General features: G+C 58.5%; 2 protein-coding genes across 3 annotated transcripts; both read left to right on the top strand.

The window, feature by feature from the left end:
• Nucleotides 1-89: 89 nt before the first annotated feature.
• AKT1S1 (AKT1 substrate 1) lies at nucleotides 90-7,645 on the top strand. Of its 2 annotated transcripts, none has more exons than XM_057533674.1 (5): nucleotides 90-244; nucleotides 4,168-4,553; nucleotides 5,656-5,733; nucleotides 5,827-5,996; nucleotides 7,410-7,645. In XM_057533674.1, the coding sequence occupies exons 2-5, from the start codon at nucleotides 4,175-4,177 to the stop codon at nucleotides 7,551-7,553; spliced, it is 771 nt and encodes a 256-aa protein (XP_057389657.1). In that variant the 5' UTR covers nucleotides 90-244; nucleotides 4,168-4,174; the 3' UTR covers nucleotides 7,554-7,645. The 2 variants fall into 2 exon arrangements, with proteins under 2 accessions (XP_057389657.1, XP_028022967.2); XM_028167166.2 differs by lacking the exon at nucleotides 90-244 and adding an exon at nucleotides 793-883.
• A 1,593-nt stretch (nucleotides 7,646-9,238) lies between these two features.
• On the top strand, nucleotides 9,239-15,512 carry PNKP (polynucleotide kinase 3'-phosphatase). The gene is made up of 17 exons (XM_007184935.2): nucleotides 9,239-9,372; nucleotides 9,628-9,791; nucleotides 10,431-10,477; nucleotides 10,816-11,127; nucleotides 11,908-11,987; nucleotides 12,067-12,124; nucleotides 12,217-12,324; nucleotides 12,702-12,773; nucleotides 13,810-13,858; nucleotides 13,976-14,046; nucleotides 14,124-14,216; nucleotides 14,304-14,400; nucleotides 14,477-14,538; nucleotides 14,834-14,943; nucleotides 15,023-15,110; nucleotides 15,196-15,257; nucleotides 15,339-15,512. The coding sequence occupies exons 2-17, from the start codon at nucleotides 9,641-9,643 to the stop codon at nucleotides 15,454-15,456; spliced, it is 1,578 nt and encodes a 525-aa protein (XP_007184997.2). The 5' UTR covers nucleotides 9,239-9,372; nucleotides 9,628-9,640; the 3' UTR covers nucleotides 15,457-15,512.
• Nucleotides 15,513-16,290: the final 778 nt, after the last annotated feature.

Genomic DNA, 16,290 nt, shown 5'->3' with positions numbered 1-16,290 from the left:
TAAAACAGTCCTAAAGGAGAAGTAAACAAGGGGGCCAAGAGCTCCACCCCCTCGCTCAAACTGGCTCCGAAAGGCCTACTCCTTTCTCCATATTGTGTACTGGCATCGAAGCCAAAGAGATGCCATTTTGCTGGAGGGCACGGACAAGGCCGGTCAGTTGCGGCCATGTTAATGCGGGGCAGTCCCATCTCTCTGCGGGGCGCGAAAGCAAGGTCCTGGAAGAGAGAAACAGTTAAAGAAAAAGGTGAGAGGAGCTGTACATCCCACGAGGCCCCGAAGGACTCGGGTTAACGGGATGAAGCCGTCAGTATCCCCGGAGACGAAGCGGTCCCAGACGAATTCCTGAGTCACCGGCGAGAGAAAGCGTTCTGAGCCGCCATATTGAAGCTGGGCAAACCGAAGCAAGAAAGGATGCCATGTTGGATCTTTGCCAGCCTTGGTGCTGAGGGGGATAGGCTGGAGAGAGAGCCCATATATACATTATGGGCAAATGATGCCAGGCTGGTTGCCATGTCATTAACGGGCCCTGCTTTCCACCAGTTCTGTGGAAGAGGTTATTATGGGGGAGGGACGTTAGGTCGCTTGCATTAGTATACTGTAGTCCTGAGTGTGCGTGCGCATTTTCCCCACATTTATTGGGGAAATGTTTCCGAGCAAGCTGAAGCTTTTCTTTCACCATCTTTCTTATGGGCACCGTGCCGTCGCTATTGCCCCGTGATCCGGCGTAGCCCCCGTGGCCGCCATGTTGGTCTCGGGCGGCCGGGATAAGGGAGGCGGAGTGTGCAGATTGGAGGTGGGCCAACCACGCGGAAGTGACGCAAGGCGCCGCCATGTCTTTTGAGGGCGGCGACGGTGCCGGGCCGGCCATGCTGGCTACGGGCACGTGAGTGGAGGCGGCGTTGTGAACCGCGGTGTGGGGAGAATTTGGCAGTCCGGAGGAGAGGGGCGCTGGGAGGGCGAGCTGCTCGCGGGAGGGGTATAGCCAGCGTAGATCAGAGGGCAGAAATCGCCCAGTGACCCTACGCTGAGCGCTGGAAAGGTGTCGCCCGCGGGAACCGTCGTGTCTGACCCGAGGCAACGCTTAGACAGCCTTATCCTCCGGTCTCTAGACCCACTAGGATCTTTACTTTGGCCGTGGACCATGTCCACAGGGTCGGGGGGTTACTCGGTGGGGCCTCGGGGCGCCCCTCACCCGTCCAAAGGAGGGACTTCCGGTCCTGGCCCCCACCTGGGCGGGCTTTCCTGTTTTCTTCCTAGAGAAGTGGGTCTTTCCCTGGACCCCCGGGCGAAGTGGGGACTCTGAGCGGCAGAGAAAGACCCCAGACATTAACCTGCCCCCGGCCACTGGGTGCATCCTCGAGTTCCTCCCACCTTGGGGCGGGGGAGGGGTTTACTTCCAGTTTGACAGGTGGTTGGAGGGGACTTCGCTAGCATCCCTCATTCCTTGGGGGACTTTTCCTCTTTCCTCGTCTCTTCCTGGAGTCACTTTCCTCACTTCATCTCCTCACCTCATCCTAAAAGGCCAGTCACCTTACCTGTCCCTTCCTCCTCCTGTGGAGGACAGGTCTTACCTCCCTCTCTCCCTAATCTTGAACACCTCCATTTGGGGGGAGGGGGGGTCTTCCATCTCTAAGCTCCTTGGAAGATACAGGACTTCCTCCGGAAGCTGAAGGGATGGGAGACTCTCCAGTGGGGTACTTGGCTTGGCTACTCTCCTGTTGGGTAACCGACGCCAGAGAGCTCCCAAGCCTAGGCAGAGAGGTCTGAGTGAATCACCCTTCTCCTCTTTGAGGTGTGTGGGACCCTCATGACCCACTCACTCCCACTTCACTCTTTTCAGCTATTCTAAGCTATAGGAGTTTGATCTGCTCTTAGAGATGTCGTCTAAGAGAGGAGTTGAATCTTGGTGTCCCAAGGGAGTGAGAGCCCCCTGGCCTAGCACTACAAGGCTTTGTGACATTGGACCAGTCATTTCCCTGCCCTGAGCCTCAGTTTCCTCCATCAGATGGGGATGACCCAAGGAGTGGCTGTGAGACCCTGTGCAGCTCCCAGTTCTGTTGGGTTTTGGAGTCAGGCAGACAGCAGTTTCACCCCACTTCTGCCCTTTCTAGCTGTGTGCCTTCTGACCAGTGCCTTAAGCTCTCTGAGCCTCACTTTTCCCATCTGGACTAGGAGATCATAACTCTTTCCTCATAAGGTAGGCAGGATGGCATTTGGGATTAAGAACAGGTTGCCAGATCCAGGTCCCAGCCGTCCATCTCTCTAGCTGAATGACCCCAGGCAAGATATTGAATCTCCCGGGCCTCCGTTTGCAACTGTAAAGTGGGGTGATCATAGCTCCTCCCTCATAGGGCTGGTGGGAGGGTGGAATGAGATTGTTGATGACACACTCGGGTCCCTGCATAGCCTGTGGGAGGTGTGGTATAAACTTGCTTCAGGGTCTGTCAGGACTGGTACTGGTTGTGCCTCACTGCAAGGGCTTTGTACTCAGTGAGCTTCAACTGCCTCATATGAAAGGTAACAGCTCCCACCTTTGTGGGTCAGGTAGGAGGGGAGATGACAGGTACAGAGTTCCTGCACAGAGTAGGTGCTCAGCAAACACTGGCTTCTATGATCTTGAGTCACAAAGGGCCTGCGAATTGAAATCAAACTTCTACAGCCCTGGAGGGCTAGATCACAGCCCTGCTTGAATCCCTCCAGTGACGGGGAGCTTGCTGCCTCTCTGCGGAGGCTCCTCAGCGGCCCAGCAGGCCTAGCTCAACCACTGGTTTACAGGGAGAAGACAGGCACAGAGAAGGCCATTCAGTGGTGCAAGGTCACACAGCAGTCAGGGCAGGAAGCCAGGCCCCTTGTCCCTTGTTCTTCTCACCTTGTAAGGGGATGCATCCAAGCCGATTATCTGCTTAGGGCAGAACTGTCCTGGGGCCACGGATCACTGACCTCGGGTTGCTCATACTCTGATGGAGGAGGCAGCCAGAGGTACAGCTGTCACAAGCTCGTGTGACATGAGCTATAGTGGAGGTAGCCCAGGGCATTGTGGGTCTAGGGAAGGCATCTGATCCATCCTGCGGGTCAGGGAAGACTTCCAGAGGACCTGCCGGACAGTCTTGTAGGAAGTGCAAGAGCTTTGTGGGCAGAGGACAGCCAGCACCCCATTTTCTGCTCAACCCCCGCTCTCTGAGACCTGGCATGTGCCGGGCAAGGCTGGTGTCTCAGAGATGAATCTGACAGGGGACGCCCACACTGGCTGGGGAAATGGATGTGGATCTAGGCAGTGCTCCCAGAGGGATATGTGCTAGAATGGGGGTCACTCAGACATTGTGGGAGCCCACAGGTGGGGAGGGGCCCACCTGAGCTAGGGGTGAGTGCAGGAGTGACAAGTACATGGACGACAAGTGGTCCAGGTAGAGGGGGTCCACCTTGACTGAAGGAGCGTGTAAGGATGTGAGGCCGGGGGCAGGCCCTCCAGTGCCGGGCTAAGGGGCTGTGACCTTGTCCTGGGGATGTGGGGGAGGAGCAGAGGCAGCTCCAGGGGTAGAAGGACCCCCTGGGGGGCTGTGTGCCAGCTGGACTGGAGGCTGGGGCGATGGTCCAGGGCAGCACCGTCCATCAGAAATATGATCTGAGCCACCTATATAATTTCAAATCTTGTTTGAGCCACATTAAAAAAGTGGAAAGAAAACAGATGAAATTCACTTTCACCCTATATTTTATTTAGCCAGCATAAATAAATGTGATCATTTCAACATTTAATCAACTTCAGATTGTTCATGAGATATCTTACATCCTACCTTTTTGTGCTAAGTCTTGAAAACCCCGTGTGGATTTCACACTCGTGGCACCTCTCACTTTGGATCAGTTACATCTCAAGTGCTCCCTAGTCACATGTAGCTGATGGCTGCCGTATTTGACAGGGCAGGGCCAAGAGGAGAGAGCGGGGCTGTGGGGACGAGGGATGGGGCTGGGGGCTGAGGACAGGGCCTGGAGGGCTGGACAGGGAGGAGCCCTGGGGGAGTAGGGGGCTGGGGGAAAGATGCGGAGCTCAGCTGGGATCAGGTGGAGAGGAGGGATGGGGGTGGAGTCCAGGGGCTGGTGGACACACGGGGCTGGGTGTGGACGGCGAAGTCAGCGAAGCCTCAGCCCACTGTGTCGTGCTCTGCCCCGCAGGGCGCGGATGGCGTCGGGGCGCCCCGAGGAGCTGTGGGAGGCGGTGGTGGGGGCTGCCGAGCGCTTCCGGGCCCGGACGGGCACGGAGCTGGTGCTGCTGACGGCTGCGCCCCCCCCGCCCCCTCGCCCGGGCCCCTGCGCCTATGCAGCCCACGGTCGAGGGGCCCTGGCCGAGGCTGCCCGCCGCTGCCTCCACGACATCGCCCTGGCCCACCGGGCTGCCGCCGCCGCCCGGCCCCCCGTGCCCCCGCCAGCACCGCAGCCGCCCAGCCCTGCACGGAGCCCACCCCGGCCTACCCTAGCCAGGGAGGAAGATGAGGAGGACGAGGACGAGCCAACGGAGACAGAGACCTCTGGGGAGCGGCTGGGCGTCAGCGATAATGGAGGTGAGAAGGGCAGGGGCAGGGGCCGGGGTGGTTCTTGGTAAGTTGCCTCCTCAGTGGGTTTTTCTGGAGGGGTACAGCTTGCTTGTCTCTGAGCCCTAATGTTCATGGAAGCTGCAGGCTTGCCTGTGACTCACTCTGTGACCTTGAGCGAATCATTTCTCTTCTCTGAGCTTCAGTTTCCTTCCAACACGTCCGGGGGCCAGCTCTGTGCTGGGAGATGCTGGGCACAGAGAAAGCCAACTTGGGGTCTTTTCTCTAGGGACTCTGGGTCTGGCCAAGGAATTGGAGTCCTGACATGAAGCAGTGCCCTGTGGAGGCCATGGCGGGGGAGGGAGCCTCCTGAGCCGGGTGCATGAGTAGAACAGAACTTGTTTCCAAATCTGGGGTGCCTAATGCCTGTGAGAGCAAAGACAGGAGTTAAAGAGGAGTCAGGGATACAAGCGACAGCTGAAGAAGCGACTAGCTGCATTGGGGGAAACGTGGAGGTTGGATGCTTCCCAGAGACTGCACTGTAACATTAGGGCTTTGAAGAGTGAGTAGGAGTTCTCCGGCAGTGGGTGGTTGGGGGATCCAGTAAGTAGTTACTCATTTGTTACTGCTACTACCAATGGCTGACTTCCTCACTGTTGCTGGAGAAACCCTCATAGAGTTAAGGGCACAGACTCTGGAGCCAGGTGGCCTGGGTTCAAATCCTGGTGACACCACTTATTAGATGTGGGACTAAGGGCAAGTGAGTGAATCTCTCTGTGCCTCCGGGTCCCCATTTGTCAAACAGGGATCATAATCATCTCATATTTCTCTCAGCCTGTATTTTGAGTCAGTTCATCCCAAACAGATCTTACAGATTTCATGTTCGTCCAGCCAGTTGCTTTCACCTGGGGATGTACCACATAGAGAGAAACTGGATTTATTTCTGCCGAAGGCCAGTCAGATAACCAGGGAAAAGGTGTTCGTGGCAGAGGGAATAATTATTCCAGAAGCCCCGAGGCTTGCAAGGGCCTGGCCAGTGCAGGGAACGGGGAGGCGGTGGCAGTGGCTGGAGTCTAGAGCGCATGGAGTCCAGCGGGACTCAACTGGCCTGGGCCTCTAATGCCATCCACAGGACTCTTTGTGATGGACGAGGATACCACGCTCCAGGACCTGCCCCCCTTCTGCGAGTCAGACCCTGAGAGCACGGATGGTGAGTGTCACAGGCTGTCCCCATCCCTGGAGAGGGGGGTGGAGAGCTGGGAGGAAGGCAGGGACAGAGGCTGAAGTCCACCTTCTCTCCCAGATGGCAGCCTGAGCGAGGAGACCCCCGCTGGGCCCCCAGCCTACTCAGTGCCCCCGGCCTCAGCCCTGCCCACACAGCAGTACGCCAAGTCCCTGCCCGTGTCCGTGCCCGTCTGGGCCTTCAAGGAGAAGAGGACAGAAGCTCGGTCATCCGATGAGGAGAACGGGCCGGTGAGGGGCAAATGGGAGGTGGGGAGGAGGATGTCAGGAAGGGCTCAGAGCTGTCTCCTCCAGGAAGCCCTCGGACGTGGATGCCACGTTTCTCAGGATTGATCCTCCCCTCCTACTCATAAGGCTGGCTCTTGGGCTAGAGCCCTGCAGTTTTAACTATCGCAGCCTTGTAATGTGCCCCAGTGCCTTGTAGAGAAAGCAGCCTCTCCTTTCCAGGAACAGCTCCACTTATAGAATATGTGGTCTGCACAGGGCACAAGTATTTTAGTATCCCCTCCGGATGGGGAAACTGAGGCTCAGAGGGGTCAGATCACCTTCCACCCCCACCCCACATATTCCTGGCTCCTCCTGGAATTTGTGCCACCTCCCTTGTCCTCTGTTCCTCCCTCCCACACTGTCCTACACATGGAGTTCCTGGGCTGGCCTGGGTGGGTCCTTATCTCCCATCACTAAAGCTCCCTGAAGCAGAGGGGAAACTGAGGCACTGAGAATACACATGACTTCCTGAGACTCAGCCCGTAAGGGGCAGCGCTGGGATTGGAACCTAGCTTACTTTTGGAAAAGAGCTATGGACTTGCAGGGAGGAGGCCTTGCATCCCATGGTTCCCCCTCCCTGTGACACCTCTCAGTGTCCTCATTTACAGACTAGCAGGGCCCATCAGCTGCTGCTGTCCTTGTTTGTCATTGGTGGAAACACAGTTAATTAACTGAACCTTTGAGGCCTGAGTGCTGGGTCCTGGGCTGGCCTCCGAGAGGGCCCGGGTCCAGCTTCTGTTCGTGGCCTCTCCCATTCCGGTGGACGTCAGGCCCAGCTCAGGGTGACAGGGGCCCTAAGGGAGGTAGTACTAGGTGCTGGGGCTGCAGGCAGAATGACAGGACCCCTCCCCAGTGGAGACTGACAGGGAGAGGGCTCCTTTCTCTACGACGCTGGTGACATGGTCGTTCACCCTTCTTTAGCAATCACTATGCTGATTATCTCAGACCCTGTTATCAGCCCCGTTTTTCGAAGGGGAGACTGAAACCTAGGGAGGTAAAATCCCTGTTGACAGCTAGTGGGTGGCAGAAGCCTGATTAGAACCTGACTGAATCCCGAACCCGGATCCTTAGATGTGAGACCCTCTGGGTACACACAGCTGTGATGGTCAGCAGACAGGCAGCACTTCCACTATGTGGAAGGACGGCGGTGAGACAGGCCTCTGTGTGTGCACATAGGAGACCGAGAATGGGGGGAGGAGAGGAGCAGGAAGGTTCTTGGAGGAGGTGGTGTTTTGAGTTGGGTGGCAGAGCCCTAAATGGAGCAGAACAGGGTGAAGGGCCTTCCTGGCCGTAGGTATCGCAGGGGCAAAAGTGCTAGGAGGGGACCTGGAGCCCAGGGTGTAGGCTCTGACCCCGTCCGTGTCGCCGTTCCCGCAGCCCTCCTCGCCGGACCTGGACCGTATCGCGGCGAGCATGCGCGCGCTGGTGTTGCGGGAGGCCGAGGACACTCAGGTCTTCGGGGACCTGCCGCGGCCACGGCTCAACACCAGCGACTTCCAGAAGCTGAAGCGGAAATACTGAGGCCCAGGGAGCTTCCCGGCCCGGCGTCCGCCCCACCCCCACACTACACCCCTGCCCCGCCCCCGGGGCCCGCCAATCCGAGTCAGATCCGGGACCGGATCTGCCAACCCCCGCCGCCCTTCCAGCCCACGACCGCTCCCGCGCGGATGAGCGAGGCCTGTCCAGTTTCCTGATTGGGTCTGTTTTCTCTCTGCCCAGCGACAGATTCTTTCTATTAAGGGATTGTCTCGCTCCCCGATCGGGGCGTGGCTAGTTGGCCAACTCCGTCGTTTTCTGCCTAGCAACAAGGGCTTTGCTCGCACGGCATTGGCTCCATTCCTGAAAGAGCACAGTCAAGCTCCAGGATTGGGTAGTGGCCCTCGACTTCAGCACAGTGAACGGGCAGCTCCTTCACTTGATTGGCTCGAACACTGTAAAGGGCTTGACCAATCTCCCGAGAGAGCCATCACCCTTCCTGAGTTCCCCCACCTGATTGGCTCCACTTCTGGGGGCGTGGCCAACCCTCTTCCTGTGCCCAGGATTGGCCTGTGGCCTTAAATTTACGTTCTTTACACTACTGGGGCTGGGGTCGTCTTTTGCCGAAGTCCAGACAATTGTCCCTCTGGCCCCCTCAGGGATGGCCCGATCCTGTTCCTGCGTCTGACACCCTCTCATTGGTTCCATCCCACAACAGCCTGCCAATCAAACCCGTCCTTGCATCCAGGACGTTACCAGCTCCCGCCCCTCTCCCCCCACCCCCACAGGTGCCTTAAAGGGCCCTCGTCCACCCAAGGTGGGGGGCAGGGGGCCTCACTCTCCGGCCCTGGTGTGGGGGAGAGAGTGGAGGGTCGGGATCGGGAGTTGGGAGGGGCGCTCTGAGATTAAAGAGCTTTACCTCTGACAAATGAGTATGAGGTGTGTTGTGGGTGTTCATTTAACATTTTCTGGAGCCAAATTAGCAGCGTCTCATTGCTTCTCAGTGCAACGCTGGGAATGGGACTCGTCCCCATTTTACGGACAAGAAAAGAGAGATTCACGGGGTGGGAGGAAGGATTCCATTCCTGTATGATCGTGGAGTCCCAATCTTCAGGGCTTTGAGTGTTGGGATCGGAATAGTTTAATGAGTCAGTCTCCTGAGCCCACATAGTGCCCAGGAAAGCCAGGAACCTCCAGCTGAGGCCGGGAGTTTTCTGACTAACGTAAGACAGCTGGAGGTTAGAGAACAAGTGGCGCCTGGTCCGAAGATGTAAACGCGGAATCCCCATGTCCCATCAGACCACCACCGAGGGAATGCTAACAACAGACAAAACGTAGGGCAAACTATCACCTAGACACTTTTATAAGTTATTTACATGTACTAACTCATTTAATCTTCCTAGTAACCCCACAAAGTGGAAACGATTATCCCCACACTGTAGATGAGAAAACTGCAGCATCCAGGGTAGGGTTGCTGTCGGGGCGGGGTTTCTTCGACTGACAATAATCGTAACGAGAATTTCCTCCCGCTATAGCTGTCTCCGGCAAAGGGAACGAAAATTAGAGTTCAACGTGGAAAGAGGAAAAAATGTGTGAACAGGGAATCTACCCCCCCTACTGGCCTGCGTCTCATACTGCATCAGGAGAGATGAAGGTCAGAGCAGCGGAGAGACCTTAGGGGCACTGTGTCTGGGAAGGGGCGGGGCTTATGGCCAGGCGGAGCCAATGCCCCGCCCACTTTGGTAGGACGAGTCATTTCCGTCCGCGGAGAAACAGAGGCAGCCGCCGGCCGAGTTGCGAGCAGAGCGCCTCCGGCAGGCCCTCCCTGGTCGGAAGCGGCGAGTGAGCCAAGCGGCGGGCAAGGGTGAGTGTGGGGCCGAGGCGAGAGCGCTAGAGTTTCTCAGCCTTTGCCGTGGGAAGTTGGAGTCCGGGGTCCCGGAGGGAAGGAGTGGGGCGTCGTCGCCTGGGAAACGGCGCGAGCCCCAGGCCGGCGAGTGGGTGGGATTTCCGGAGCCTTTAGCGGATGAAGGGAATTCCTGGTGTAGAGGGCGAGAGGAGGCGGGACTTCCTTTAGCAACTGAGGGCTGCCGCTCAAACCTATTTACCTACTTTCCTTTAGGCCGGCTCCCAGGATGGCCAAGGTGGAGGCCCAGGGCCGCCTGTGGCTGGAGAGCCCCCCTGGGGGAGCGCCTCCCATCTTCCTGCCCTTGGGTGGGCAAGCCCTGGTGCTGGGCCGGGGACCCTTGACGCAGGTTACCGACCGGAAGTGCTCCAGAAACCAAGGTGGGCAGGGAGGAGCCTGAGCTGGAGGGGGTGTGGTCCGCTTCAGGAGCGGGAACACAATCAATGGGAAAGATAGTCCAGGAATTGCGTGGTGCAGCCAGTCCTGAAGTTGGTAGGTGGCATGTGGGGAGCACAGGAAGAAAAAGGTTGTGCCTGACCTGGAACTAGCCAGACACCTTGGGCGGGAGCGGATGGAGTCAATCCCGAGACACTTTGTCACTGGGAAGACGATACTCACAGGCCACCGGGAAGGCTTGAATCAGGCCACGACCCTTGTCAAGGAGAGAGACGATCCTATGGAGAAAAGTGCATATTGCTAAGCAGAGATGGGTGGTAGCGGGCCAAGCCCAGAACCTGCATCTTGCCAAGGTCTGCGTTGTCAAGGAGAAGCCAATTCTATACGGAAAAATACCTGCCCTGCCCCTAGGCGAGGACCAGTGACGCAGGCAATCGTTAAGGCCTTTATCTGGGTACTGCATGTCAAGGAGTGAGCCAATTCTACTTAGAAATAAACTGCTTCCTCCTGCCGGATGGGTGCTGTAGCCCCATACTGTGGTCTGAAGTTGGCCATGCTCCCCAGTAAGGAGGGAAGCAGTCACACAAGGATTCAAATCCTGACTCCACCCCCTCAATCCTCAGTGGAGCTGGTCGCTGACCCTGAGACTCGGAAGGTGGCAGTGAAACAGGTACCAGTTCGTTAGCAAGGGGCCTGGGGGTGGAGTGGCGGTGGGGGGTGTGGAGAATCGCCACCCAGCGGGGAACAGGCCCAATTGGGAAAATCTGATTCTGGGAGGGGAACAGGTGTGCCTGTTTCAATGTGGTAAACATCCATCCCCATTTAAATTGGGTAAGACTGGATGCTTATAACCTTCCCAGAGCCCTGATTGGTGGTACAAGGTGAAGAGGCGGGACTTAAGGGTCTGATTGGCTGGTGGAGAAAGGCGAGTCCTTTCCCGGGTTATTTGATTGGAGGAGGTTGCCACTGGGGGTGGAGCCAGTTTGAGTCCTCCCTCTCTCTCTACAGCTGGGAGTTAACCCCTCAACTGCCGGGACTCAGGAGCTGAGAACAGGGTTGGAGGGTTCTCTGGGGGTGGGGGACACGCTGTATTTGGTCAATGGCCTCCACCCGCTGACCCTGCGCTGGGAAGAGGCTCGCACGCCAGAATCCCAGCCAGACACTCCACCAGGCACCCCTCCTGTGGCCCCGGAGGAGGAGGAGGAGGAGGAGGAGGCGGATGAACAGCAGAAAAAGCGGATAAGGAAGTCACCCCCTGGCTGGGAGAGCTTCCAGAAGCTGCTAGTGTTCACGGCACCTGGTGTGAAGCCCCGGGGCAAGGTGAGGCCAAAGCTGGGGACTGAGGGAACACATCCCCTTATATGCAGTTAACATCCAAACAAAACTTAGCTCCTGTTTGGATTTTTATGGCTATTAGCCCTCCGAGGTGAAAAAGGCCAGGGGAAGAGACTGGGTCGGATATGAAACCCATTTTATTTATTTATTTATTTTAAAGAGGAAGGCTTGCCTTTTTTTTTTTTTTTTTTTTTTTTTAAATTTTATTTATTTATTTATTTATTTATGGCTGTGTTGGGTCTTCGTTTCTGTGCTAGGGCTTTCTCTAGTTGCGGCAAGCGGGGGCCACTCTTCATCGCGGTGCGCGGGCCTCTCACTATCGTGGCCTCTCTTGTTGCGGAGCACAGGCTCCAGACGCGCAGGCTCAGTAATTGTGGCTCACGGGCCCAGCTGCTCCGCGGCACGTGGGATCTTCCCAGACCAGGGCTCGAACCCGTGTCCCCTGCATTGGCAGGCAGATTCTCAACCACTGCGCCACCAGGGAAGCCCTGAAACCCATTTTAAAGATTGGAATACTGAGGGGCTCAGGAGGAATAGGAGGTAGTAGAGTGAAGATTTCACTCTCTGAACTCAGTGTCCGAGATGCATCTTTGCTGTGCCTTGTCCTTACATAAGATGTGTAGGCCCGCTGTGACTCAGTTTCTCCATCTGTAAGGGGTGGGTGGTAATAGTCCCCAGCTTGCAGGGTTGATGTGAACCAGCCTGTGAGTGAGGGGGATCAGAGGTGTAACAGTGCTGTTCTTCCTCTTTTCTGGGTAACGCCAGGTGGCCGGTTTTGATCTGGATGGGACCCTCATCACCACACGTTCTGGGAAGGTCTTTCCCACTGGCCCCAGTGACTGGAGGTGATAAGAGACAGGAGGAGGGGGTGGGTGAGGTGCACTCCGGGCTCCACGTCACGTTGCTCTTCCACACCCGCCCTAGGATCTTGTACCGAGAGATTCCACAGAAGCTCTGGGAACTGGCCGCCGAGGGTTACAAGGTGTGTGTGCGCGTGCGCGCGTGGTGGCGGGTTCACAGGGCAGGTCCGGGCCTGATGAGGAGGGCGCCGGCTGACACCCGTCCGCTTCCCAGCTGGTGATCTTCACCAACCAGATGGGCATTGGGCGCGGGAAGCTGCCAGCGGAGGAGTTCAAGGCCAAGGTGGAGGCTGTGGTGGAGAAGCTGGGGGTCCCCTTTCAGGTATGGCTGTAAGGGAGGCTGAAGGGCTATGTGGAGGGACAGAGACTCTGAGACGGGGAGGGGGGGGACAGGGACCCAGAGAGAGGGGAGCAGAGACAGCGAGATGGGACAGAGGGAACAGAGACCCAGGGAGAAGGTATGACATGGTGAGCAAGTTGGAGAGGTGGGGGGAACAGAGACCCTGGGTGAGTGGGGTGTGGGCCCCGGATGGGGTTATGCTGACAAACCCATTGTAAGTAGCAAGTTCCAGGGCACCGGGCGCTCTCCTTGGATTGGTGAGGGTCAGGGTAGCATCCTTGGGACCCATGTGCCCTTGAAGGACTCTGGGTGCTGGAGGAGGAGCCAAGGATGGTGTCTAACCTCTGCCCCACCCACAGGTCCTGGTGGCCACGCACGCAGGCTTGTACCGGAAGCCGGTGATCGGCATGTGGGACCACCTGCAGGAGCAGGTGAGCTTCGGACTCCAATGGCTCTCCTTTTCCCTCTGCGGCCCCTTGCTCTCTGCCCTGCCTCCCCACTCTGGGTCTCTGGTATATGACCTTTCTCTCATCCCCTACCCTGGCCTGGCCTTCTCAGTTTCTTTGCTATCATGTCCTAGTGTTGGTATGTGAGGCCGGTGCTCACAAACTGTGAAAAACAGTGGTGGAGAGAGAAGTCACTCATGGATCCATTCATTCGTTTGGGTGCACGTTTGTTCTGAAGTTCAACAGCTTCTTGAGCTGAAAATATTAGTGAACAAGACAAACCTGCCTGCTGCCAGATCAGGGAGGGTGCAGACTATAAATGCATTGACGGATGTGTAAAATAGCAGAGTGAGGATGAGCAGGGTGTTGGTTTACCAACGGAGCTCAGTGAAAGCCTCTCTGAGGTGCCCTTGAGTAAAGATATAAAGCTGCTGAGGGAGGGAGCCATGTGTGTATCTGAGGGAAGAGTGGTCCAGGTAGGAGTAACGCCAAGAGCAAGGGTCCTGAGGTGGGACCGAGCCTGGTGTGCTCATGGGCAGTGAGGAGGCCCGTGTGGCTGTACCTGAGTGGGTGAGGGGGAAAGTGAGGGGTATGAGGTCAGAGAGCAGGGTCAGGCTCTCAGGCTTCGTGGGCCACAGCGAGGTGGCCACCGGGAGGATTGGGAGCAGAGCGTCCGGAGCCGCGGTAAGTGAGAACTTGCGCCCTCTGGCGCCGTTTGGGAACAGACGGGCGAAAGTGGAAGCCAGGAGACCAGGAAGGAGTGACCAAATATTCCAGAGACGTGCTGGTGGCCAGGATCGAGTTGGTGGTGCCGGCAAAGGGGGTGAGAAGTGGTCGGAGGGCGGGGCCGACAGGATTCGCTGATGGATTGGGTGTGGAGCATGAGAGGTTAGAGATAGGCCTCATGTGGGGCACAGACCAAGCTGAGCATCCCGGCAGGACCCGTTAGTGCTCTGGGGGGGGGGATAGATGTGTGAATAGGTTCCTTACTGCCTGTCGTCTATCACCTGTCCCTCCCCAGGCCAACGAGGGCGTGCCCATCTCCATCGGGGACAGCGTCTTTGTGGGAGGTAAGGGCCTGGGGGTGGGGAAATGTGTGGGTCCGCAGGGCTGATGCAGGTGGGCTGGGGACCCCCGTCCCCAAGGTTCCTGGTGGAGACGGGTTTGTATCCTCCCATGTGTTCCAGATGCAGCTGGACGCCCAGCCAACTGGGCCCCTGGGCGCAAGAAGAAAGACTTCTCTTGCGCTGACCGCCTGGTGAGGCCCGCTCTACCCAGTCCCCGCCCCCCCCAAGCCCAGCCACTACCCAGTCTGACGTGTGCCCTTGCCCCCAGTTTGCCCTCAACCTGGGCCTGCCCTTCGCCACGCCAGAGGAGTTCTTTCTGAAATGGCCCATGGCCCGCTTCGAGCTCCCAGCCTTTGACCCGGTGAGGCCCGAGGGGCGGGCTGGGGGCAGAGTGGGGGGCATGCAGGGATGGGGAGGGGGTCTCGCTCATCATGTCTGCCCCTCCCAGAGGACCGTCTCCTGCTCTGGGCCTCTCTGCCTCCCTGAGTCCAGCTCCCTCTTAAGCTCAGACCCCGAGGTGGTTGTCGCCGTGGGATTTCCTGGGGGTGAGACTCCTGCCCCCCAGAAGCCCCAGCCCTGCTCCGACTTCTCAGGCCCCCACTAATGCTGCGCCCTTCACAGCTGGGAAGTCCACCTTCCTCCAGGAGCATCTCGTGTCGGCCGGATACGTCCACGTGAACAGGGTAGGACCTCATCCACAGCCCCTCCATTGGTCTTGAGTCCCTCCCCCCCGCCCCCCCCCCCCCCCCCCCCCCCAGCCGAGGGCTGTCCTCTAGGTCTCTGCTCCCCCGGCATCTGTCCTTCTTTCCGGCTCTGCCCCCTGCCCCCAGGTCCTCTCTCCAGGTCCCTGCCCCCCTCTCTCTGCCTTTCACCCCTATCCTGGATCCCTAATCCTGTATCTCTGGGTCTTCCTCTCTGGTGCTGTTCCCCTGGGTCTCCTGGTCCCCATCTGTGACCTACTCTTTCTGGGTCCCCCAGGACACTCTGGGCTCGTGGCAGCGCTGCGTGACCATGTGCGAGGCGGCTCTGAAGCAAAGGAAACGGGTCGTGATTGACAACACGAACCCGGATGTCCAGAGCCGGGCCAGGTACTGGGGTCCCAGGGGAGGCCTCTGTAGGGGGGGCCCTGGGCCCTTTGCCAGCTCCCCACTTCCCCGGCCCCCACAGGTACATCAAGTGTGCCCGAGACGCAGGCGTCCCCTGCCGCTGCTTCCTCTTCAGCGCCACCCTGGAGCAGGCACGCCACAACAACCGGGTGAGCCGGCCCCTGCCTCCCCAGCCTCCCCACATGCCCCGTCCCCCCGCCCCGGCCTGGCCAGCCTGACCTCCGCCCCCCGCAGTTCCGGGACATGACGGACTCCTCTCACATCCCCGTGACCGACATCGTCATTTACGGCTACAGGTAGGCGCCGCGGGCAGGGAGGGACGCCAGGTCGAGCCTGTACGTTGGGCCTCACCCCCACCCACCACCCTCTGCCGCCAGGAAGCAGCTCGAGGCCCCCACGCTGGCCGAAGGCTTCGCCGCTGTCCTGGAGATCCCGTTCCGGCTCCACGTGGCGCCACAGCTCGAGCGGCTGTACCACCAGTTCTCAGAGGGCTGAGCCGACGCCCACCCCCCACCTGCTCCCCACCCCACAATAAATGCTCTTTTTCTTCACGCTCGACCAGCATTTTGCTCCCAGCCGGGCTGGGAGCACAGGCCCACCAGCCCGGTCTCCCAGGAAGGCACTGCTGGGAACTTTGCCTCAAGCTAAACACTCAGCCCACCTTGGGGACAACTGCCTCTTGTGGACGGGGGTTTCGGCTTCTCCAGGCTGCGGCTGCTGGCGCTCCAGATGGGCGCCAGGGCATCCTGGCTGGCAGGGCCCGAGTGGAGTTCGCTGCACGCAGCTGCCAGCTGCAGACCAAGCCCAGAGTTTTAGCAAGACGTGACCCGAGGCCAAGAGTTGGAGCTCAGATTCCGTGAGAAGTGAGGTGCTCTGCACACTGGACTTGAACCCCGGGGCTATGGCCTGGACCTGCAGCAGCAAAGGGCGCCTGAGAGCCCGGCCAGGCCTGCGGCACGCCACCAACAGCACAGGACTGGGACCGGCCTAGCATTGCCTTGTGTTTGCTTCCAGCTAAGTGAGGTTTGTGGAACCCACAGGGCAAGGAGGGCAGCCTGGCAACGCCAGGAGTCGGGGGCGGCACCCCAGGAGCAGCCGGCCAGCTGTGCAAAGACCCTGGAAAACATGGCCCAGCAAGCACCATGCAGACCTGGCAGCTCCGTGAACTGCAGTGTCCCCTCCTGGCTCAGGTGACAGTGATCTCAGAGGTGAGCCCTCTCCTGCGAATGGTAGAAATGCACACTCCCAGGCCTCAGCCGTGTCCACACTCAGGGGTGGGCTGGAGACGGCACTTGGGTCTGAGGACAGTTGCTGTTGGGAGGGGCCTGG

The sequence above is a fragment of the Balaenoptera acutorostrata genome, chromosome 19 (assembly GCF_949987535.1).
Source record: "Balaenoptera acutorostrata chromosome 19, mBalAcu1.1, whole genome shotgun sequence".
NCBI lineage: Eukaryota > Metazoa > Chordata > Mammalia > Artiodactyla > Balaenopteridae > Balaenoptera > Balaenoptera acutorostrata.
This window is presented reverse-complemented; position numbering and strand designations above follow the sequence as displayed.